Source organism: Falco biarmicus, chromosome 3, assembly GCF_023638135.1.
Source record: "Falco biarmicus isolate bFalBia1 chromosome 3, bFalBia1.pri, whole genome shotgun sequence".
Lineage (NCBI taxonomy): Eukaryota > Metazoa > Chordata > Aves > Falconiformes > Falconidae > Falco > Falco biarmicus.
Window position 1 is genome coordinate 12,307,878 of NC_079290.1, and position 24,797 is coordinate 12,332,674.

General features: G+C 43.5%; 1 protein-coding gene across 4 annotated transcripts in view; it reads right to left on the reverse strand.

The window, feature by feature from the left end:
- The window catches only part of TRIO (trio Rho guanine nucleotide exchange factor), a 255,638-nt gene extending 231,546 nt beyond the window's left edge, over positions 1–24,092 (reverse strand). For 2 of the 4 annotated variants that reach the window (XM_056330815.1, XM_056330813.1), the window contains exon 1: positions 23,412–24,079. In XM_056330815.1, the coding sequence (XP_056186790.1) occupies positions 23,412–23,526 (115 nt within the window). In that variant the 5' untranslated portion in view covers positions 23,527–24,079. Of the gene's footprint in view, positions 1–23,411 lie in introns of all 4 variants that reach the window. The other 2 variants (XR_008820638.1, XM_056330816.1) reach the window with 2 other exon arrangements.
- Positions 24,093–24,797: the final 705 nt, after the last annotated feature.

Genomic DNA, 24,797 nt, shown 5'->3' on the forward strand with positions numbered 1-24,797 from the left:
AACTGGGAATAAGGGATACTTTTGAAAGGGACAACATTGAATTCTTGGCAATCTATAACAGAATTCACACCAGGGGAGAGGCAGAATTCAGCCTGAGCCAACATTCCCACCAAAGCTCTCTATATTCCAGTAAAACCTCTTCTCCGATCTCTTGCTTGGTATTGACATACACGTCTGCAGGAGTCAGTAGCTCCATCATCAAGGGACTTCTGCCCTTGTAACACTGACTGCAACATGAAGTGGTAGTGTGGGAAAGAGGCTGTATCAGGAGAGAAGAAAACTCCCCACAAATTCTCCCTCTCCTCTTTTCTTTCTAGACACAACTCCAAATACAGCAAATTCTGACTTTGTAGGGAGAGTGTTTTCAATCATGCCTGACAATTGTGATTTTACAAACGGTCTATTAACAGAGTCACACAAATGGCTACAACTCCTTACGAATATCCATCAGAGGAGAGAAAAATGGACCAATGTTTAGGACACCTGGAACCACGTAAGGAAGTGAGAATATACTGCAGGCTGGGGTACCCTGTTCAGGCTACAGATTTCTCTGATATCTAAGCACACTTTAGAACTACTGCTCCACTTTCTCTGAACAAAAAGGTGAAGTAACAGACCAGGTGAGCGTCTGTTCTCTTCTGAAGGATATCCAGGCATGTTTATCCATACAAGCCACTTTCCCTGAGAGGTCACAGATGACTTCCAGTCACAACCTCTTCCTTGCCCCAAGGCGAGAAGAGGCAAAGACGTGCCTGAAGTTCCCCAACACCTCATATTGGAACTGTGCTGTTAGATGACACACACACAGATTATGAAACCAGCAGCTCAAGCTGTAAATGCAGCCGAAGAAAGCAAAGTTAAATTGAATTCTATCCTAGAATAAGATTTCCTCCCTTCCTTCATACATGTTCCTTCATACTTGTGAATCTGGGGTGAAAAAAATATGTCATTTTTATTCCACAAAAATAATTGTTAATACTGTCATCTTAAATAGGATAAACATTCTTTTTCACAAATGGTATTTAGTGATACTCATCCAAAATCTTTATCAAATACCCACTAAGTCACACCATTACTTCAGCCTCCCTCTCAAGAAACAAAGCTGTACAACCAGATCTGCCTAGAGTTGACAGGTTAGCATTAAAGTCCAGTAGGAAACAGATGGTTGCTGGTTGTGATGCATTGATGTACAGGCACCAAAAGAATTGCTAAAGGACCAAGGTTTGCAGCATCCTCCAGAAAAAACATGTATGTATTAAGGTACTAAATAGAAGGTAGCAAGACACATATTACACATAAATTTGAAAGATGCAAATGTATTGCCAACAATGTATATAATTCTGCCAGCCAGACAATCTTACTGACAGTGCCAGAAACTTTGACAATTTTTCAAATTCAGTGTTAAGTATTTCCATATCAGAACTAAATACGAAACTTACACCTGGAGATTTGAGGGGCTAGGGGACTTGTTTAGAGACATCACTTCAAGCCTTCAAGATTAACTTTTTTTAGTAGTTTTTCTAAATTAATGTGATAGTCTTATCTTGAGTCGTAAGTTGACACTAAAAAAATAAAGTGTCTCACTTATCCGCCAGAACTTACCCTCTCTCCAGACGAGTCTGCAAAAGCAAATGAACTCACTCTCAGTAGGTCTTCGGAAATCCGAATTTTCACCTTAGTCTCCTGTCACCCCTTCCTGGGCAGTACAAACACACTCAGCAGCCAAAAGAACAGAGGTCTTGGAAGTTGTTGTTTTTTGTTTTTTTTTAAGTTGGCAGCAGCCCTTAAAGAGCCAGGATCTCAACAAATCCTTACTGCCAGCAGTGACCTTCACTAAGCCCTTCAGTACATGTTCATTAAGTACAGGGGCTCCACACCAAGATTTTTAATCAGAATTGATCAATGCTGCTTACAGCTTCCAACATTACTTCCCTTCTGGAGTTATCCTGACATGCTCCTGCTCCAGAAGCCACCCACAGAGAAGACAAACAGGAGTTCTGGCACCTCCACTGAAGTGCAACCTTTCAAACCCATAAGACCGTTTGGACTGAGCATCAATGATGCTGCAATCAAGCAGTTGAGACTTCAGAAAATACTCTTCTCAGATAACTCTACTACAGAGATGAAAATTCTGGCAGGTGGAGCAAGGAAGTCAAATCTAGCTATCACAGCAAGGTTACTTGAGCTTTAAGTCTTACACTGACGCTAGGCCAATTAGTAGCATTCAACTCCAATATTTATCTAGGTATTAGGAGCTAACAATTTATGCCCATCAGAAGGGGCACAGTGGAAGGATACTGTTATCCACTGGACAGTTATACTTCTCCACCCTGTTACAAAATACTTCAATTAATGACGAATTCTCCAATAACACTTCAAATTTTCCAAAAGGTATGACCAGTGTTTAATTATTGAAGACAACTTGGTTGCCAAACTCCTTTTTTAATAAGTAACTTTTGAATAAGTAAATAGCAGCTTTTGGGTAAGAAGGATTTCTCCAGCGTATCTGCATCTGAGAGTCAGTTCACATGCCTGCTGCTGATTGTCTTCTTCCTACAGCATTTCATTTGTTTCTTGGCTTTCAGCAGCCCTACAGAGAAACAACTCACCACTTCCACCAAACACACAAGTGGGAAGTGTAGGGTTTTCTTCCCATCCACACATCAACCACGTTTTCTCTAGGGGTGAATATGTGGAGGAAGAAAACACCTTCCAATCAGTCACATGACGTGAAGAGGAACCTTGAATATCCATTCCTCTCTAGAGCATTAGTGACCAACTTGTGCTTTTTAGACATGCACAGCTCTTCAAATGCTGAAGTTTTGACTGGGACCTACATTAGAGCGGTCCTGACAGGTAATCTCTGTGCCTTGCCACAAAAGAAAGCTCAACTGCAACAGCCGCTGTGCACCATGCCCCTCATTCCATCCTGTAACTCGAGCAGCCATCTCTTCCCCTCCTTCAGCTCTCCAAGTCCTTGCAGTACAAGGACTGCTTTGATATCAAGAAAGGTTAACTGCCCTTGCTCTAAGCACGATCTGCTTCTTCAGAGTGGTCATTCAATTCACACAGTAAATTAACACTGTCACTAGAAGGTCTTTGTTACTTCATTGGAGCATCTGCTGAGTTTCACAACTTACCTGCTGGACCTCTGGCATTTGTCTTTGCGACACTAGTCACACAGCACAACAGAAGAGGGTCAATACAGCAAAACCTTGGTGCAGAGGCCTCAATGGCCAAACTACATGCTTTGCAAGAAATTTTACATGAAGTTTTACTTTTGGCTGGCTGTTGTCTGGTTCTGTGCACTAAAATCTATTTGTAACTAGAGCACGTCTTCCAACTCAATTTCATCTGAAAGGAATCCTATTTGTGCACCTGAGATGCTCCACAATGGAGAGCAAAGAACTGTGAAACGGGACAATCAAGAGATGTGCTTCAAAAGCACACCTTGATCTGAACCAAACTGCTAATGGAAATAGCCATTAAAACGCTCTGGATACCCCAACAGATTACATGTAGTCCCAGGCCTACAGAATGCTGAGTGATGTCTCTCCTTCCCCGCCCCCACCCACCCGCTACTTTCTGTCCACTGAAGAAACTGTCTTGCCATTAGATCATATCACTGATATCCAAACAACCTGCACGTACTTGAAGGTTTGGGCAGGTACAAGTATTGCATCTATGGTTCATCTGATCTACGGAACAACACAGTCTCAAGCTTTAATTGTGTTACCATCGAGCTAATGTAAATTATGGTACCAAAAAAGTAGGTTTTCAGTGGCGTAAATTATGGCACCAGAAGTAGCTCTTCAGTGAATGACAAAGCCAAGTCCTGGAACCAGGAAAGTCACCCAGTAACAGTGAGCCTCACTGATCTGCAACAGTGTGAACAGCTCAAGTCTTATCTTGTAGTCCTCCAGTGGAGTAAGATGCCACTGACCTGAAGAGCAAAGTGAAACAGTTTTGAAAGCTTACCTCTCCCCCACAGAAACGCAAATCTGAAAAAGTAAACAAATCTTGTACATTAAAACACAATACTTTGTCTTCTCCTTACTATACTGCATAGACAGTTTGTGCATGTACTACTGCAGTTATTTTTGGCAAAGGTCACATCAAGATGGTAATGTGATTCAGCTAGGGACTTCCTCAAATTGCAGGCACCTGGAAGTTGTTTGTATCTTCCAAAACTGGCATCTAGAATGTTCTTAACTTTAGCAACAGGCTACACAAATCTGAATTTTCATGCCACAAATAGAAAGGAAGCCACAATCTCTCTTATGAGAAAGCCACAATTGAAATAGTTCCCAAGGGAAAACTGTAATCATGAAGGTATTTTTCCCTCATTTTAATTTTCAATTTCAGCCAGCAACAGCAGAACAAAATGGACATGTTAGACAAGGCCATTACAAAGCCAGTCTCTTCTTTATGAAAACTTACCAGGTCAAGTTACACGCAGAGTTTTTCCTCATACTGAGACAAGTGTTTATTTCCCTTTTAATAGCCTTCGTTCAGTTTACTTACTCTTTTTAACCCACACAGAGCTCCGGACATTTCAGCAGCATGGTAAACCAGGGAACACCTTTAACTAAAACAATCATTAAGTTTTTCTAACTGCACATAAGCTATTTCAATTTCGATGCAAGCCTTGCTTCTGCTGAAGAAAGGTCAGAAATGGAATAAGCAAGAGTGGTTTCAGAGCGGCACAGTTACAGGATGACTTTGTAAAGGAAGGCATCAAAGTTATCTATCCCTGTTAATTATCATTTGGGGACAGACATCGATTATCTGTGCAAACACAGAAAAGGACAGTGAAGCTTTTGAAAAGCAGCAGTGAGGCAAATAAGCAATTATTGATTCGTGTGTTTGCCAAACATTTTCACCCACTCATAACAAGGAGAGTTTAAGAGGATTTTCACTACACAGTTAGTAATAACAGAGACAGCCTCTCCAGCTCATAAAAGGGAAGTCAGAACATAAGCCAGATGCAGAACTCCAACAAACACTGATTCACAGCTCCAGTCACACTCAAAGTCACGTATGAAATGAGCAATTCAGCCATCCAATAAGCCAAGCAGGGGAAAGAGAGGGCAATTATGTCTCTGTTCAACAGAGCGCCATTTAAAGTATCCTTCTGATTCAGCACCAACCCTTGTGATCAGTATTCTTGGCCTACCATCAATGAATTTAATTATACAATTATTGAAAAAAAGGCAGTGCTCTCCTTTCCCTGCTTGCCCACAACGAGTCCAATACGAGTCACAGAAATTAGTCAGAAAGCACATGTAGAGTAGCTACTTCCAATTTTACTTTTGAAGTTCAAGTCACAGAAATGCCTGGATATTAGCTCAAGCATTACTGAAAATTAGGTGTTTCCCTTAATTGAGCAAATGGAGCCTAATCTTCTATATTAACTGATACTACATGAGGGGCCAGGAAAGGTGCCACTGAGTTCCTTAACACCCATCAGTTACTTGAGATTCATCTGGGCTATTTCACTGACAGCTGATGTTTGGATCCACGTCATCCAGCAGAGTTTGCCTGACTGCTAGATCTTCCTCCCACATTGAGCTCCCAAAAGCAAGTTGAGCTTAAGCTCCCTTCCTAGTTCTGCCTTCTTTTAACTCCCCATGCATCTAGTATGCTTCAACAGCTCTGCTAACAGTTAGACTTGATATCCTACAGCCAATGCCTGCTTAACTTTTTGGGGGTTTTGCTACCTGAAACAGCTGCACCAACCAATTAGTACTGATACTATAGCAATAAGCACAAAATGCCTACCATTCAAGCTGATATAAGTATATTTTAAAGACAATGTCCTTAAACAGGAAGGAATTCAATACAAAGGAAAGAACAGGGCCTTAGCCACACTAAAACAATATTGTTCTGCCATGGACTGACGCATTAGTCACTGGTTTTGGAACAAGATGCCCTCTTCCCTTTGTGCCAGCTTCAGGCTTTTTCCTCCTACATTTGGGAGCTGGTGGAGGCAAGAAAGAGCACAAGGCAGCAACAAGTAAGGAAGTTATGGCCTTCCTCTTTCAACTTGTGCCATCTTCAACAGACAAAATATTTATTTGCTTTTGTTGTTACAAAGCAAAAATGGGATGCAAGATTAAATGCAATAGTTTAACATAGTACGGATGTGCCTCATTTTCAAAGCTGACCATTTGAAAAGGCTTTTGAAAGAGACAATGTTCTTTCCAATGCCCACGTGGCACTATCAGTCCCAAGCAGCAATTAATTTTGGATCCTGACTGATGCCCTAATGTTCCAAGTATATCACCTACGCATTAAGCAAAGAACTTCCTTCATTAAAGGGCAGGAATTTAATTGAGGCTATATTCAGATATGTCTCCGAAAGCTTAAGGGAAAGGCAGAGATGTAGTAACTAAAAATGTTTTAAAGAACACACATACGACCTCTTTCTCCTCAGGAATTCAAGTTGTGTAGCCTACATCCAACTCTCTCTCCAACGTGCAGGAGCCAGTCAGACCACAGGTTCCCGGCACTAAGCACAACAAAGCCTGGCACACAGCTGCTGCTTCAGGAACAACCTTCACACCGGCTCTAAGCAGCACAGGAACAGGTGAACAACCACAGATACCCGAAGAACCAGAAAAAGTGCAGTATTATCAGGCAGCAAGCCTCAGCAAAACTTGACTAACCATTTCTAGCCTTAGAAACAACAACTTAAAAGTCAGACCAGAACACATTCACACGGAGAACCACTTGGCAGCACAACGGGTGCAACGGTATTTATTTTCGTGTTTTGTATCTATGCTAGGCTTTTAAAGACTTTTGTGATCTATGGACATTTAGAACTATGCATTATATTTTGCTATAAATTACTACCTTTATACACTTGTCCCTTCTTATCAGTATGGCTCTTCTGTTACAGCGTTTTCAAGTTGTTTTTTCAACTGTACATAAACACAAGCATTCTACCTGTCCTTCCATTCCACTAACCATTTTTTTCTACTCCTACCTTTATAGGATGCCATCACAAAGCCTCCCTTTGGCAAGGCTGATTTTAAAGGAAAATACAAAATTACCTTATTAATACATATCTATCTTTATAGAACTTATGCTTTTAATTAAGAACGATTTTAAAGTTATCAGCCAATTAGTAATTTCATATATTTGGCTAACTGACAATTTCCTCCACCAGCTCAAAATGTCACAGTGCTATCTTTATTTTATCTTTAAGAAATAGACAAAAATACTTCCAACGGACTCAGAATTCTGACCAAATAAGCCACAAAAGCAGGACACCCAGTAGTAACACCACGCTTAAAATAAAGGCAGGGAACAAAACATATGGGTTGCAGTTTGCTTGCTTCTTATGGCAATATATTCCTCTAATTTTAGATACCTGAATGCTGTTAACACTAGATAAACCGCACAGATAGCAACTACTGAAGTAGATGTTATTTGAAAAAATAGCTCAACTACACTCACTTTCTGTGCTGAACTGAGACCAGTTACAAGCATTTTAAATATCACAGGGAGTGACAATTCTATCATGACAAGAAATGACAATTATCATTAGAATGATAATTCTAATTCTACTGCTAGATTAGATCCAAGATTGCTGTCAAAGCAACATCCCAGAATAGGTTAACTTTGAAATCACTGTTAGCCCAGGGAGCAAACTCGAGTTAGCTCTTTTTTTCTTAATTCTGCTTTCGCTTTTCAGCTATATGAACTGCTATTTTTGGAAACCTATCTTTACATTAATAATGTCAGATTTTCCTTCAATATACTTTACTAAAAGGTTACAATCAAAACGAGAGTGACTTAGCTGCCTCTTTATAGGTTCAATACAAGGCAATTTATGCTTCATATCTCTCACTATTTCACCAAGAACAACTTTTGACCACAAAGAAGAAAGTTCCTGGTAAGAAGTCAGCCTAAAGTTAGTCACTGTTCCTTTTTATTCAAGAGCATACATTTGCCCGTGCAGGAGGTTTTGATCAACCTCCTTAAGCAGAGGAGACTGTCAGCAAAATGACTACCAACATATCCAAATAGCTTTATTTTCCTACAGCTATGACACTTCTCTAATTAGAAGATGTGATTAGTAATCTCATCTGAACACAAGATGATTACCTAGAGATAAGGTTCAACAAATCTCTTGAGATCAGTACAGCCTCTTACACATATCCTCTGCAGTACTCTTGCCAGATCAGAGACTACAGCGAGAGGACTAACCACAACATGTTTATGTGCTGGGGTCCTTGTAGAGCTGTGTCAGTGACCTCCTGGAACAACTGAGCTGCTCTTTCCACAAAAACCCAAATAATACATTTCTACTGTCAGTTGCAGAAATTTGACAAAGACTGGTATGGAAAAAGGTAATTTTAAGGTACAAACAGGTTAACTAACTTCTTCTTGAGTTATGTCACCAAGATTGTACTTTGCAGTACAAAATTAAGGAATTTATGCAAGCTCCTTTCCTGTTTCTTGTTCTTCTCTTCAGGGAATAAAGAAACATTAGACCTATCTAGGTCAGGCAGGGCCTATTAACAGCTTGTCTTCCTGACTTGAGCACATTATCCCTGTAGAGCCAACATCTGAGCAGCATGGTACATAAAAAGGCAACCCACCTCCCTGTTCCTTCCAAGGGGCAGTTCTCTTTGTGACCTTACTGCATTTGCAATCCCGAGCCTTCTGCATCAGATACTCCTTATCTCCCTCCAACTCTTCTGTCTAGGCTTGTCCTTCTCATGCTCTGCTTTAAAACGAGAAAACCCTCCTTTTGGCCTTAAAATCAGTAGTTGCTTCAGCGAGAGAGTACTTTTTCTGTCACATGGCCTGTGAAAATTTAGGCTGCCTTGTATCTATTAATCCACCTTTGCCATCAGTAGAAAGAGCTGTTAGTTCTGTTTCAGTATTACTCTAAGACCTTAACCACAAAAGAGATGACAGCTCTTGCAGCAGGTGTGGCAATTGCCAGTGTTTCTGTAAGCAAAATGACCCTCACCCTGAATTCTGTCAGTTATCTTGTCCTTCCTCAATTTTCTCTTCCATCCTTCATCATCTAAGGATATGCTCCTGCCTGCTCCTAGGCCAAGTATTGCTGCCTCCTCAAAGACTACATCTCATATCAGCACCAAACCTGAATATATTTGGGCAGAAGCAAGATAACGGCAGCAAAGCTTATTCTCCAAAGCTCTACTTCAACCACCACATGCTCAACAGGTCACAGGAGTCCTGCCTCACTGGTTAGAAATTGTTTGACTGGCCTCCAGGTGAGAAACTGTTCTGTTCACTCCTTCCCTTTCCCTGCGATGTCAACAGCATAACAGAAACAGAAATTTTGACTTGGATCCTGGCCTTGTTGGCAAACCCTCTTCAAAAGGAATAGATACCTGGATGAAAAATATGCCTCTAATAGACTTAATTCATTCTTTAATGCGGATGATAATACTGCCCTTATGCTGTATGCTGGTCAAAAGCTAAGAGAAACAGTTTCTGACAAGAGGACCTGGAAACCAATAAATATTGAAATTTTAAATACAACTTCAACATTTCCAGATTTGTCACCTTTGACATATGATTCCACTATGGAGATACAGGGTTATTCTGTCTCTGATAATTAGCTACCTTCCCAGTCACCTTTCAATAGGGAATCCGTTTTGTTGCATTAGAAGACTTTGCTTACTATGGAAACAGTTACTTCATCTGTTCAGCCAATTTCTATTCCACATTACAGGAGGAATCTGTATTTTACACAGCAACGTAATTCTTTCCTAACCAGAGGAGAGGCACCCTTCATCTCCATTTGGGTCCTTCCTCAGAGGTTACATGACAGTTCAGTTCAGAAAGCTTCTTATTAAGGCAGTAATTTAACCACTTGAGTGATCAACTCAGTCCACATAGCTGGCAAAAAAAAAAAAAAAAAAAAAAAAAGAAGAGTGTAGTAACTTAGGTCACTTATCAATACGTATTTCCAATTAAGTCCTTCAGTGTCATCTACTTTTCCATGGGGCTTTGGCACATGAAACCTATGCTACTATGCTGTGAAAAGCTTCCCTCACCCAAACACACTTTGTCTTTTAGGTCTTAATTATACATAGGCTTATGAAAGGATAATTTAGCCTCAATTTGTCTTTGAAGAGATGCTTTCCTCAACATGTCTACGTAATAAAGCAGCTTACACATCTGTGTTGCTTAATATTATATACTGAATTCATGCATTTCTACTCCCAAAATAACTCTGATCTAATATAGTAATCCAGTGCAGTCTGATAAAACCAACGTCATCTACTGTCATCCATTAAGGCATTTAATAAAAACTTTACATAAAAACAATGTCTTAATTTGGCTAGGATCAGGCTTGATTGAAGCTGCCACAAAAAGCACTCAAAAACTAGGTAATGCAGCATTAAGGTTGCCTGTGGGACCCTTATTTCTCAGTGTAGCATACATGTTGTAACAAACTATACAGTGCTTTTCCATAGGACCCCCTATTTATCTCTGTAAACATAACAGACCTCCTGTGGAGACGAACACTGATGCCTACTGATTGAGCTTATTGTCTGTTGGACCTCTGTCTTATAAATGAGGAAAATTGAGGATATAAATAATTGAGGAAAAGGAACAAAAGAAAGAATCACACAAGCGAGGACAACAGTAAAAAGCCACTCTGGAAAAAGATGGCTAACCTTCCTCAATGCTCATGTCTCCTGCAGTTAGGCAAGTCTCATTAAACTAGGAGAACACAAACCAGCCAGTTTTGTACCCCGCCTCCAAAGCTTTGTAGCCAGAACAGGAGCAAGAACACAAAGTATTAGTGAAGGAGGCAAGTGAGAGTGAGATTCCTATCCCAAGCACTGAAAACACTCCACAAAGAAATAAATTCAGCCTAGTATACTATGTTGGGCTACTCAAGATCATAAAAAAAAAAAAACTTTTCTCTCACGCTCTGCTATATCAACACATACGGAAACTGCAGTCTGAGCTCAGCTCCAACAAACAACTTAAGGGCTGCCCATTAAGTGCTCTGCCTTACTATCAAGGTATATCCATCCTTACCGTCCCACACGCAAATGCAGGGCTGTATCACTTCCTTTTCGCTGCCTAGAGGCAGTATTATGGAGAGCAGCACTTTCTTGCTCTTTGAACTCACCCTTGTTGCTCAGTGGACATGAACTGCAAGTCACGTCCTGCCCAGATTCTGCATCATGAACTTGCCTACTAGCAGAAACATCACAGGTTAAGCAGCTGCCCAGCTAACCAGCTGGTCTTTCAAAAGGTTTTTACAGCTTTACCTTTCTAACAGCAGGCCAACACAGTGGGGACAGCAACATGGACAAGTCCACTTCAAAAGCATATTCTAGAAAAATGAGATTTTAAAGATAGCAGTTCTCACACCTTGCTATATAACAATATATTCCATAAACACAAAGTTTAAATTGGCGTATTGGATTGGAACTAGATGATCCTTAAGGTCCCTTCCAACCCAAACCGTACTATGATTCTATATACGCAAGGCTGTAGGTAGTCAGGTCATTTTGCTACAAACTGCCCATCGCTTTAACGTATAAATTGCTGCTTAGAACAAGTACTATTTTAGTAATCAAAGACACTGAATTTGTTCAAAACAACCTTGAAAAAACATTCTCAGGGTCCTCTGGAAAACCAAACAAAACGCAAACAACAGCACAACTATTTATACATCTGCCAAGCAAACATTCTATAAAAATGAAGGTATTAAATATAAAAACTCCCATCTTGGTGGGTGGAGGGGAAGACAATTACTACTTAGAAGTTAATCTAACCAATGCCACCATTTTTATCCATAATTTCTTATTACATTTACTATATTTGTAAATAAATTATTTTAATAATAACATTTGTTTTCCTGACAAAGTCAAAGCATTAACTATACGCATTTCATCTCTCCAATGCAAAGCTTCGAATTAGCTATAGCATCATGAAAGAACTGCTCTTCACGGGCAGCCTGAAAATGCTAAACCTGAGACTCACTTGCACTGGGCCCACTTCATTGGACTGGAAAAGGCCAGTTTTTGTTTGGCCATATTGTGTGGGTTGCCCCTAGTTCCCCCCAAAATGTAGTGTTACTCCAGGGCAGGGAGAAAGAAACAGAATTTGATCTTGATCTTCATGTCACTACTATCGTCACCCAAGGACAGTAATCTAGAACACTCTCACATATGAAGAATTTTTCCAAAATTCTCTTCCATTACACAGATTTTAAACACTCCTACAAGTTTACTTTTTCTGTACCACAAATGAAAGCTGATCACTTCCAAACTGGATTTCGTGGCAAGGCAGAAAGCAAGCCTTTTTGGACAGCCAAACTTCAATTCTTAAATGCTCAGGTTATCACCGCTTTTTACACATGGATCAGACAGAAGCAAATTTACTACTTCTTCAAGAAGCTGGGGAAAAATATTTACTTTTTTTTAACCTCATAGATACTGGTTCTAATAGCAACTGGCTTGAAACTTCTGTTCAGTAGTCAGAAGATATCATTTCCACAGAGAAGCTCTTCACAACAACAACAAAAAAAAAACCAACCCACAACCCACTTTTCCAGGGAGTTAAACTGTATGCTATAACAATAATCATCAAGAGATTGTCAGACTTCTCAGTGCTGTCTATTTAAGGCACCAGAAAGCCATCTCAAAAGGCTTGACACGTCTTCACCTGAAGTTTTCCACTATAGAGTTTAATAAAAAAAAAAAAAAAAAGAAACGACTACTCAGTTATGTAAGTCACAAAGACTCAAATTTAGATTTATATTTAGTTCTTCAATTCTCACCCAGAGTTCAACTCGGTAAACTGCTCTATTTTTAGCTTTTGACTCTTTTGGACATTTCCTTCCTTCATCTGTGTAAATGCGTCACAGCTTCTCAAATGTTTTCCTTTGGCTAGAAAAGGATGCATCTGATTCCAAGCCTAAAAAAAAAGTTTACGCGCGCGCGCACACACACACACACACACTGAGTGGTTATTGTTGGCCGAGTTGTACCCTTGTTCTAAGTTAAAGATAGGCAAATTTGACTCCAGTCCTTGCCCTGTACTACAAAAGATAATTGCTCTTTCTGCACCGACAGGTAGCAACATGTCACGTCTGTCCCTCTACAAGGATCACCACTAACCAAACCGTATTTTATCACTTACTTATAAGCAGGCTTGACTTGGCTTTGCTGCCTTGACAATTCAATAGACAAACAGCAGAACTGTTCCATAATGGGAACAGAAAGGAAGTTCAGGTTTGTAACTTTCTGCTCAGCCATCAAGGCAAGAAATTCAGTCAAGTGAGTGCCCCTGTTTTCCTTTCAAAGACAGCCTTCCACTAGGTTTGAAGAAGCTGGTCTCTTATATATTTATTTAATTATTTAATACGATGTATTAACAAGCCAATCAACAAGTTACTAGATAAGCCATTACAGATGACCTCATTTTTCCATCTGAAAAGGTGCCACTGTCCTAAGAAATGTTCGTCTGGCTTACAAGTGTTGTCCTTACAGAAACCTGGCTCACATAAACCCCTCTCAGTTAAGCAATGCACAGCGCTGATTTCCTCTTTGAACTTTGCAAGCCATGGTAAGTTCAAGTCTAACAACTATCTTTAACTGCAGAAAACATACTTGAAGCACACAAAGTGTGACTTTAAGGGGTGCAAAGCAAGAGCATCAGCTACTGCTATAACTGTCCCATTTCCACTCTTTTAGAACCAACCTGATGTGCAATATGCAACCAAAATGGACTTGCCAACTAACATCAATAAAGCAAATAAAGAAATGAAGACAGTGATAAAAGGTTAGAGATTAAAGCTTTATTAAAAAAAAAAAAAAAATCATGGCTGTTCAGTTTCTTTAGCACAAAAATCATACCATTTTATTTCCCTATAGTAACCTTGAAAGGAGGCCTCTAAAGATTAGGTTTGACATCTTAAGTCTGATCTTCACCACACTATGTACTGTCAGCTTTTGCACAGAATGGGAAAATCCAGTCAACTTACATTTCAATTCACTTCAATTTGCTGACAACTTTCTACCTTTTTTCTATGCCTTCAGCTGCAGGCACCTATTCCTCTAATTCCAGAAGAATTATGAAAGGCTGAGACATTTCAACCTTAGCCTAAATTTTTTTTAGAAGATTATGGAGCATTTTTATGATCTCAGAAAATAGCAACTTTGCACTCAATGCTGCATAACTCAACAAGTCCCAAAGTTGGCATGATAAACATTTGGAAAGTGAAGAACTTACTACCTTAATGCTACTAGAATAGTACCCAATAGTGTACAGCCAAGTTTACACAATGGGTACAGCAAAGTCCATTGTGTAGTGTAAGAGGTTAGCCAAGTAATATTTAGTATTTAAACACTCCATTTATTCTAACTCACTCCTTGGGATGTTCTTGATGTATTTTCCTGCTGTTCCTGAAGTATCCTCCCTTCATTATCTGGGCCAAGTTTTAGGAAATGTCACCTCATTTCATCCCAACATTTAACATCTGCTTGGGCTCAGAAAACAAGCAGTCCCCAAGACTTCAACATTCAAGACTATTCTTTTATCAAGAAATCTCAGCAATAACATTTCTCATTGTTTGATGACCTCAAATCTATTTACCAGCTATATGATCACCACAAAGCTTAGGGAAAAGCCTTTGTCCAAATACCTTGACAAAGTATCTCATAATGCTGCAGACTTCACTGATGCAAAAAAAAGGAAGGGATTCAGTATAAAATCTAAAGGGTTTGGATTTAAATTCACTGTTTTATGCAAGAAGTGAGGTACAGACTACATAAAAACAAGTAGGTATTTAACACATCCTTATGAGCCCTACTGGCTGCTGTATATTTCCCTGTTCATTTTTAACACTTAGGAAATCTCACTTCCCTATGACCCCAGACCCTCAGCCTCTAATTGCTAAACAATTATATATGAAGCTAACCACAAAAATCACTACTGGTTGTTTACACAGTCTGCAAACACCTCACGAATAACTATTACTGCTCATATATGCAGTAAGACTACAAGGAAACATGAGTAAGCTCTGGGTAGTTTCACAGACAACTAGAACACATCAGCATTACTCACAATAGCCCTGTTCAGTGCCTGCCACCCAGAATACTTTCCCTAACTTTTTGTTAAAAAAGATTCATCACGTGAACTTCAGTGTGACAGTGTATACATGCACACATATATCCCCATGCACACTGGTAAAACAAACCTTTCTGAATCTCAGCCTCAACGTTCTGACTTCCACAAGACACTAACATTAACCTCTTACACAGATTTGCAGGAATTATCTGACCATCCTGTTGAAATACTATACTATAAAACATATCAAGCAAAGCAAACTATTGGCATATTTTGAGATCTGGAAACCTACACTTTTCTTCCTATTGTTTACATCTTGCTTCCTTACTTACCATCTTGGGCCCTGAGAGACAAAACCTCAAAGAATTTTCTTCTCTCTCTCGAAAAGTTCCTTTTCCTCTTCAGAAAAAACCCACCATAATTACAGTAATACTGATTTCAGTTCTTCAGTAAGGTCCAGGTTACAAAACATCATGTTCAAAGCACCAGCAAGATGCACAGTAGGAAAACCTGTTACATATTTGCAGTGTTTTTTATGAACCAGCGCCACTGTCACTTACGCATAGCAGTAACAGTGACACAGGAGAAAACAAATTGACTAAATTATTTGAGAAGCCTCCACCCAACCACCTTGGAAAACAACCTTATTTTTTTAAACAAATGCATAAAGACAATTTGGCTATCTCCTCCTCCTCTGTGCCACCACAAGAGGCTGGGATCAACAGCTCCAGTTTCAGATGTGTCAGAGCAGCTATTTGGCAGAAAAGCCACTGGAAAGGGCTTTGTATCTTTAAAGCAGAGTCTTGTCACTCAGACTGTTTGGTGAAACGTTGTGGACACAACTCATTTATAACCCTCCTCTCTGTGTATCAATATAACAACCTACTCTAGAGGCTGAAAATTGGATGCCTTAATGTACTGTAGTGTCTACTGCTAAAAGCACTTGAGTTGTTCCTTGTCATTTCAATTCCTCCTCCTCACTACTGGGTAAGTGATCTGTTTTCTCAAAACAGCAGTATCCTTCCTGAAGGAATATGACTCAGCTTTGCAGATCATCAGTGTTACTTCACCAGTAGTCTACTTCTTGATTTTACTGCACCAAGAAAAATGTTGTTAAACAAAGATCCTTCCCCAAGTCAAGCAAATTTTTTATGAGAACAACCAAATACATGCAAGCATTTTAGTCATTATATTTAAAATAGCCTGCTATGGCCTTCAATATTTTTATTTTACCCAGTAGCCTTTTAAAAAAAAAAAAATTAAGACTTGGTTCTCACCAACATCAAGAAGAAAAATTAGTTTCCTTTGTTCTCATTAAAATAGTCACCCACTTTCAGAAGAATATACCTCAATCAACCACCAGTACATTTCCAAAGTTTCAATGTGTCTTTCCTATTTTAACACTTTTGCTGTACGCAAGCAGGTGTATGACCTCCTTCTTCAAGCTGCACACCAAAAATCACAGTGCAGTTTCACCCTATTAATAAACTGAGCTAATAGTCTGTATCTAAACAGGCCCATTCTTGGCACTAGAATTTTAAAAATTTTAATGGAAAAAGAACAGAACAACATTAATATTTTCTCTTTATATTGGGGTAGGGAAAGTCCTTCCAGTCTCTTTCAGATTTTATTTACCTAGATGGCAAAGCTTTCGGAAGCTGCATGGTATTTCAGGCTGAAATTTCATACCCATTTCTGCTATGTTGCTGTGGGACACATGTTTAAATAGAGAGAAGCCACTTCTTTAACAAATGTTTATTACCCACTTTGTCTACACGGTGACCAAGCTACAGAATTAATGAAAGCCTCAGCTGCATCACATTTCTTCCTACTTCTGCCAGCTCCTTTCTCAGCACATCAGCACTTCATGCCAGCTCAGACGTACTTCTCTCAAGAACGGGCCTGGCTTTTCTCTAGCTCCCATTTACCCTCCACTTCCTAATGTGCGTTTAGTTTATCAACTGTGAGCTATCACAGGTATTACAAGTAATTCTCTGTCCCCTCTTAGAAATACCCATGACTTCTGCCTCCAGCTCTTTCAAACACACCCTAACCTTTAACTTTCTCTACCCTTCCCTATCCCCAGAGAAGTCTGACTGTTCCACACTTAACTAAGTTGCACAACAGCTGCTGCATTTCACACTGAAGTGCTCTGTCCCTAGTCTTCATTGTTCCAGGAAACATCAATCCAACACCACTATTCCCACAGTAACGCCTCCACCGTAACTTCATTGTTTCTGTAGTTATTTTTGTTCTGCCACTATCAAGTTGTGACATTTCTCTATACTGCTTTTCAAAACATCTTAACCCTCCCAGCTTAACCATCTTACTAAAATGGATGCTGCTGGAACTGGATTCAACTTCACAGGACAAGCCACTTCTTTTTCCAGCCCAGGTCACCCAGTAGTAATAATGGCAATACCGCTGCAACCTTCTAGCCGACTAGAGTAACTCGAAGAGCAAAGTAACAGATTCTTGAAAAGCCAACTCAACACCTTAAGTTTTTTGTTGTGTTTATTTTTTTTAACACAAATGCTGTTGTCACTCTAAGCTGCATGAAAGAATGGCCAACTTGTTTCGTACTTTATGTTCTCTGCATGCTCACCACTTCTTAAAAACCCCAAACATACCTCAGCTCCCAACAGCCACAGGGCCAAGAATCAATACTTGCAGAGGACAGCACGGAGATATGCGAGGTACCACCAGTGCTGTCTGCCAACACTTCACTTTAGGCTTCGATATTAGATTATTTTTGTTAGACATTTGTCACTATGTAGCCACTCCAACTGTGTAGCCAAGTAAGCTACACAACCACAGCTCTGACCACCTTCTCTGTAAGTTAGCTGCTACACATCAGCAGGAGATAAATGAACCTTCTTAGAAAGGCACTACCTTAACTTTATCTCATTGTGCGTCCTGCTTCATGGATGTAAGCTGAAAATTGGGCTTATTTTTCATGTTCGATGCCTAATATGAAAGCTATTTAGCCCATGATCTAAAAGCTAGCATGTTTTTATAAGTAGTGTTAATGAAAAAACAAAACAAAAACAGAACTTTTAATAGTATGTTTGCTTTTAATCTTTCCCCTCCCTCTCTCTTCTCCTCTTTCTAGGAGACTTTCTCTACTACAGCAATATTTTTTATGCTGTCTACTACAGGCAGTCAACTTTCCCAACCACTATCACACAGGACACCAATGTAAAGCAAGCAAGACAACAGTATATGAAACAGTATGTTCAGGAAAAAAGTAAAATACAGATCCTCTCTGTAAACTTGAAATAGCAAATTTCTGAATAAATCTTTCAGATTTTATCTTTACGGTATTATTTGTTAACTGATACTCACGAAAACTAAGCAAACCCCACAAACATCAGAAAAAAAAATATCAATAATTTTTTCATGATACTCCTTAATATTTCCTACATGGTCTCAGCTACTCAAACAATTATCAGCTCAAGCTGCTATAGGCAGACTTCATCAAACCCAGACTGATCCAAGTCTCAAGTCACTAGTACCATGCAGAAGTCTTCAACGACATGTCCACAATCACAATAGATTTCAGCATCCCATTTTCCTAAAATACTCACAGATGGACATTTTGGTACCTACGTGTATCTCAAAACAGTTTTTAATTCTCTTATCATTAAGCTTACATTAAGAAGCACATACACAAGCAGGAAAGACTGAGTGTACGATGTTAGAACCAGTTTCTATTCAAAGCTGTTCTGGCTACCAGCCTATTTTCTGACTTCACATCGGGAGAGGTGGCACACTGAACTCTCTACGTAGGACACCTTCTCCAGACCCACCTTCATCTTACAGACTTACTCCTCTTCCTCCTGAGAAAAGACTGCTGCCACCTGTGCAGATTCATTTTCAGATGGAAAATCCTCCCCTTTTTGTTTTCCACAAAAACAAACATCACACAAGTGATGAAGTACTACTAACAGTTGTATTCGGATTTGACCTGGTAAAGCTTAGGTAGTTACTCACCCTAGTGACAAGACCTCCTGGGCCTCTTGGTTTTCCTTTGGTTTTGAAACATTTCTGTCTCTCCGAAAGGCTCCTGCCCCTTGCTCAGTATTGTAAATTGTTCTCTTTTTGGAAACGTGGCAAGTGTTCTCATAAATAGGTGGTGACAACACTAATCTCAATCGCTTTGAAAACTGTCGTTTGTCCATATATGAATAAAGCTACTGCACAGTATGCAGAAGCCACTCATCCTGAATGTATCTTACAGGAAATAACTACATCCATTTTCATAGCAAAACTCTTCAGAGTTATCCGTTGATAACTTGAGTGGGTTTTTTTCCACGAAGACTTACCGGAATCATTTACCAAGGCACTTGCAATACTGTCTAGCCAAGAGCTGACTGAAGCACTTACAAGTCTTCTTCTCTGCATCCTTTGGTATTCACAGATTTCTCCATCATCCCAAAAAGGTAAGTTTAATTACAAAATATAGGATCAGCACCTCTTCTACTTAAGTAAAAAAAAGCTTTGTTCTTTATGCTCAAAATCAATATTCATTAACTTCAACTAGCAAAAATTCTTTGGGTTGGAGGACACTGTTACAACAGCACAATATGAACTTAACAGACCTCATTCTTGCATCCTAAAGATGTCAGCCGACAGTCCCCTACCCAAAGTACTGGGCCTCAAAGCTACAAAGATGAAGATTTAAGCAACAAGAGAACAACCACCAAGCAAAACCTCTCCATGGTTACTGCCCTGTAAGCCATGACTTAATAGCAGTCCTTCAAAATCAACTTTGCTCACTGTTTTCAACCCTTCTGAATACACAAAATTTTAAGTTTAAACTTAGAATGCATTTTGAAAAGCTTTATCTTAATACTTTTTTTATACAGAATAGATCTTGCATACTTAAAATGTGCATTAACAACCCTCTACCCAGCCACTTACTCACTGCACCACTGAGTTTTCATACAGTAACAGTCTGGTTTTCCGTAATTCTAAAAGATTTTACTAGTCCTTTCAAATCACACCAGTGCACTTTTTAATAAGACAAAAAAAAAAGATGCTTGTCTATACATCTTCAGTGCAAAACGCATCGCTTCTGTCAATTCAGAGAGTCATCTCTAATCTCCAATTTACATATAGGACAGAAAGACACTTCCTACAACCACTGTTTTCTCCATCAAAATGTAATCATTTTGCTTGGCACTCAACTCTGCTTCTTAGCAGTTTTACCCTTAGCCTGCCACAAAGAAGGTGACAGATCTAACGAGGTGTTCTTGTCTTTTCAACTTCAAATAATGAGATTTAGATACCAAATAGATAACGGAAAGTAAGCTGCCTCAATTTCTTCCAATTCCAGTAAAGGGATCCCTCATTTAAATTCAAGACACAATCTTTATGTTTTCGTACTACTACCTCACTTCCAGTTCAGCTGTTTTCTTCACATTTCAATTGCAACTTATTTCCACAACAACTCAGAGTGAGTTTACATTTACATAACCAAAGTGAAACCTGGAAATGTACACATTTCAAGTGATTTCAAGTGACCTAGCCGCTGTTCAATATCCTAACAAAACACCCTCCAATTCTTTAGGCTCCTTGAATTCTACTTAATGCTTAGCCTTGCAAAAGGACATGCAGAAAGTAAATAACCCCACTGGCATCTCAACTAACCAATTTAACTAAACTAAGATTAGAACTGATTGTTTAGGTGGGTTTTTTTGTTGTTGGTAGGGGTTTCTTCCTCCCGGAAAACTCTTTATAACATTTTTTACTCATTTTCTCTTTTAAGTAACAGCTACAGCTTTGCTGACATTCTCTGCAAGTGACAGGAAAAAGGAAGCATTTGTCATTGTAAATACTGTAAAGAGAAAAATATTTTGTCTGCTCCCATGTACACCAAATAAAGTTTTTTGCTTATTCACAGATTGCTGTGTCCATTGTGTTTCACTGAAAAAAAAACGTGCCTCCTGTTCAAACAAAGGGGAACACCACAGATCTCTTCATAGACCCTTTCCTTATAAAAGAGTGGATCCTGTACAGAGGTGGAGTTTGAAGAGCTCTTCCCAATACCAAACACCCACTAGAGATGCCACAGCATTTTCCAGCGTGTGTCACAGCCCAGGCTGAACCAGATAACCTCCACATGTAAATACAAAAATGAGAATGCCTGCTGTTAAATATGCTCTCAGAGTTTTTTGATAAGCATTTGACATGTCCTTCTACTGCTTTAAGGTTTTTGGTTGCTGCAAGACTGAGGTCAGTGCAACTTCCCTGTTATCAGAAGTTATCAGTATCAAAGTCATCACTGCACCATTTACGAGCTTATCAATTCCGTGTCATCCCTCTACCCACACATAAATGTGGAAGTTGACTATTAACACAGCTGGCAAGGTCTTCCAAAACTGCAAGATTCCTACACGTGTACCAATCTGTAACTACACTAGGCAGACCGTAAGTCTACTGTTGTAATTCGTCATTTCGCTTTCACCAGGATTTTCTCCCTCAAAATGACAAAGCTCAATCCTTCTTCCATGACGAAACCCACCAAGGCCAGCACCTTGACTCAACAAGGAGTTTTGGACTCGCTGCTGTCATGTGAAACAGGTTGCCGAGGGAGCATCGGGCCTTTCGGAGGAGACACAGCCCCCCGTCCAGACCATCTGTCCAAACAAACGCTGCTCTGAACCCTGCTTTAGGGATGCCTGCTGCAAATCACACCTCCTCCTTCACCCTCATTAAACCAAACACATTCAACAGCAAGCACCGACCGCCAGCAGCACGCATTACGCCGTTTCCCACTTCCCTCGCAGACTTTCCTTAAAAAACCAATTAACACGGCTTTTATTATTACTACAGCTCCTGCCGTCATTATTATTTTTCACACACCAAACCGGCAATCCCCCTCATCTTTCCAGCGGTGAGTCTGCATTTTCCTTGCTCGCCGCTCCTTTTTAGGCATCCGAACGGAGCAAGTGCCCAGCCCCGCCGCGCCGCCCCGCCCGGCAGCGATGGCCGGGGGTGCCCGGGGGGGCGCGGAGCCGCCGGCGGAGCGGAGCGGGGCGGAGCCGCCGCTCGGGGGAGGGCAGCCGGCACCGGCGGGAGGCTCAGCCGCCGCCACCGCCCAGGCTGCCGGTAGGGCTCCGACCCCGCCGCCGGCGGTTCGTGCGGCCCGGGCAGCCCAGCCCAGCCCTGCCCTCCCCTCCGTCCCCGCCGCCATTCCCCGGGGGACAATGTCTCGGTGACAGGGACGGCCGCCCTCCCCGCCCGGTTGCGTGCCGAGAGTAAACACCGAGGGAGAAGGCGGCCTCCATTTTTTTTTTATCCCGGCAGCCTGTCAACAGGCTCCCCCGCCTCCCCTCCCGAGCCTCGGCACCGAGCCTGGCTTCCCAGCCCGGCAGCGCCCGAAAGCCGCTGCCGCCCGGCCCCCGCTGCTGCCCCGCCTCAGCCCAGGCAGGGACACCCCCGGCGCACGGGCTTCGCTTTTTGTCTTTTTCTTTCCCTTCCCGCTATGAACACCCGCTTGAGATGCTGCGCTCTCCCACCCCTGCCCTCGACCGCCACCCACCAGCACGGCACCGGCCAAGCACCACCGGAGGCGCGATGCCTTTTACAGCGGTGTCATCCCCGCCCGCCCGCCGGCCCGGGGGGCCCGGTCCGCTCTGCCCGCAGCCCTGCGGCGCGCCGCTCCCCTGCCCCCGCTCCCCTCCGACACCGAGGGCTGCCCGGACCCGCGGCGGCTCCTCCGTTCGCGTACCGCCGCGCAGTCCCCGGCGGGACATTTTCGGGGATACCGGGTCCGCCCGGCGCCAGGTCGTGCCGCCCGGCCCCGGGAACACGCCCGTTACCGGGCCGGCATCGGAGGAAGAGTCGCACCTGTCACTGGCGACACCGCCTCGGGGCGGCACTCAGCCCCCCACCGCCCCGGCCGGGCCGGGCCGCCCGCCGCACCCGTTTTCACGCCTCGTTCCTGCCGGCGAGGGTGGCGTCCCGCCCGCGAGTTGCTGGGCCCGAACAGAAGCCCCGCTGCCCCCCGGCAGGGGACGAGGGGACCCGGCTTTCTGCCCCGCTGCCGCCCGGCCAGGCCGCCCCAGCGCGGCCCGGGCCCCGCTCCGCCGCCTCCCCGAGGAAGCGCGGCGGCGCCCCGTACGGACGGGCGCTGCCGAGGCGGCCCCGCCGGCGAGGGGAGGGCGAGCCTTCCCCGAGGCCACCTGACAAAGCCGGCTGCCCTCGCTCCCTCTCCCGGCTCCGGGAGGAAAACGTCGCTTCCCTCCACCCTCCGCCGCCACCTCCAGCCGCGGCCTCGCCGCTGCCCCTTCCTTCGCCCCCCGGGACGGGGCCGCACTCACCGGATCGGAAGAACGCCGCGATGTCCGCCGAGTCCTTGGCCGCCTCCTCGGCCCCTTCCCCCGCGCCGCTGCCGGCCGTGGTGGCGGCGGAGGTGGCGGTAGCGGCGCTGCTCATGGCTGCTGCGTGTGGCGGCGCCGGCGGCTCCTCCGGGCGAGACCCACCGCCAACCCCACCGCCCCCTCCGCGGGTCCCGGCTTCACCTCCGGGCGGGAGCGGCCGTTAGGGCGGCAGCCTGAGCGGGCGAGCGATGCGGGGCGGCGGCGGGCGGCCGCAGTGAGCGCAGGGACATGAAGGTATGTGCGGAATGGCAGCTCCGGGAGCGCCCACCCCCCGCAGCCACCTAGGAGGCGGCGTGTGCATGCAGGGAGTCAGGGCGGGCGGGCGGGCGGCAGCCGGAGCGCAGACAATCGCGGGAGGAGGAGGAGGAGGAGGAGGGCGAGGAGGAGGAGGAGGAGGGCGACGACGACGACGGCATGGGAAGGGCCAGCAGTCCGCGCAGCCAGCAGCCGGTGGGCGGAGAAAGAACGAACGTTTCCAGCAGGGATTTTTTTTTTTCTTTTTTTTTTTTTTGAGGGAGCGAGGAGCGAGCCGGAGGAGCAGCAGCTGCGCTAGCCGCCGTGGTGCCGGTGGTCGCAGCAACCGCCGTCCTCCATCTTGACTGGGAGGAGGAGGAGGAGGGTGGGAAAAGGGAGTCGGGAAAGGAAGCGAGTCCCCGCCCGAGGAACAAGGGCGGTGGAGCGGGGCGGGCGGGGAGGGGGAAGCTCGGGAGTCTCCGGCTGCCTCCGGCCCCGGTCGGGATGGGGCGGGGCGGCGCAGGACGTCAGCTGCTCCCCATTGGCTGGGGCGCGGCCGCCCGGCGGGCGGGGGCGGGGCGGGAGTCCCTCGCGGCCGTTGCCCGGCGGCTGCCGGCGGCGCGGCCGGTGCGGGGGGGGTGGGTGTTGCTTTGGGGATTTTTTTTAACCGCTCCGACTGACTTTCGCCCTCGCACGCAGCTGCTGCGGGGCAGCCCAGCTGCCAGCTCGCCGGTGTGCGGAGGGCAGGCTTCCTCAAAAATCCAGTCAGCCCGCCCGCCCGTCCGTCCGTCCCGGGGGCTGGGTGCACGGGGGCCGCGCCCGGCGCGGCGGGAGGTGACCAGCGGCGCGTGGCCCGTGCTGCCGCCTGCCACCCCCCCCACCCCCCCGGGCCGCTCGGCGCTGGAGCGTGGCAGCTCCGGCGGCTCTGCGAGAGGTTGTGCTCGGTACGAGCCCCCCGGCGCCTGGGTTCGAAAGAGCGCGGGCCGCCTGAAGGGGGAAAAAAAACAGGGAATACGTGAATTTTTCAGAAAGGTGCCTTCAAAAGGCACCGGCACAGGCCGTTACATTGCTGTCTGTATTGTTGCTATTTTT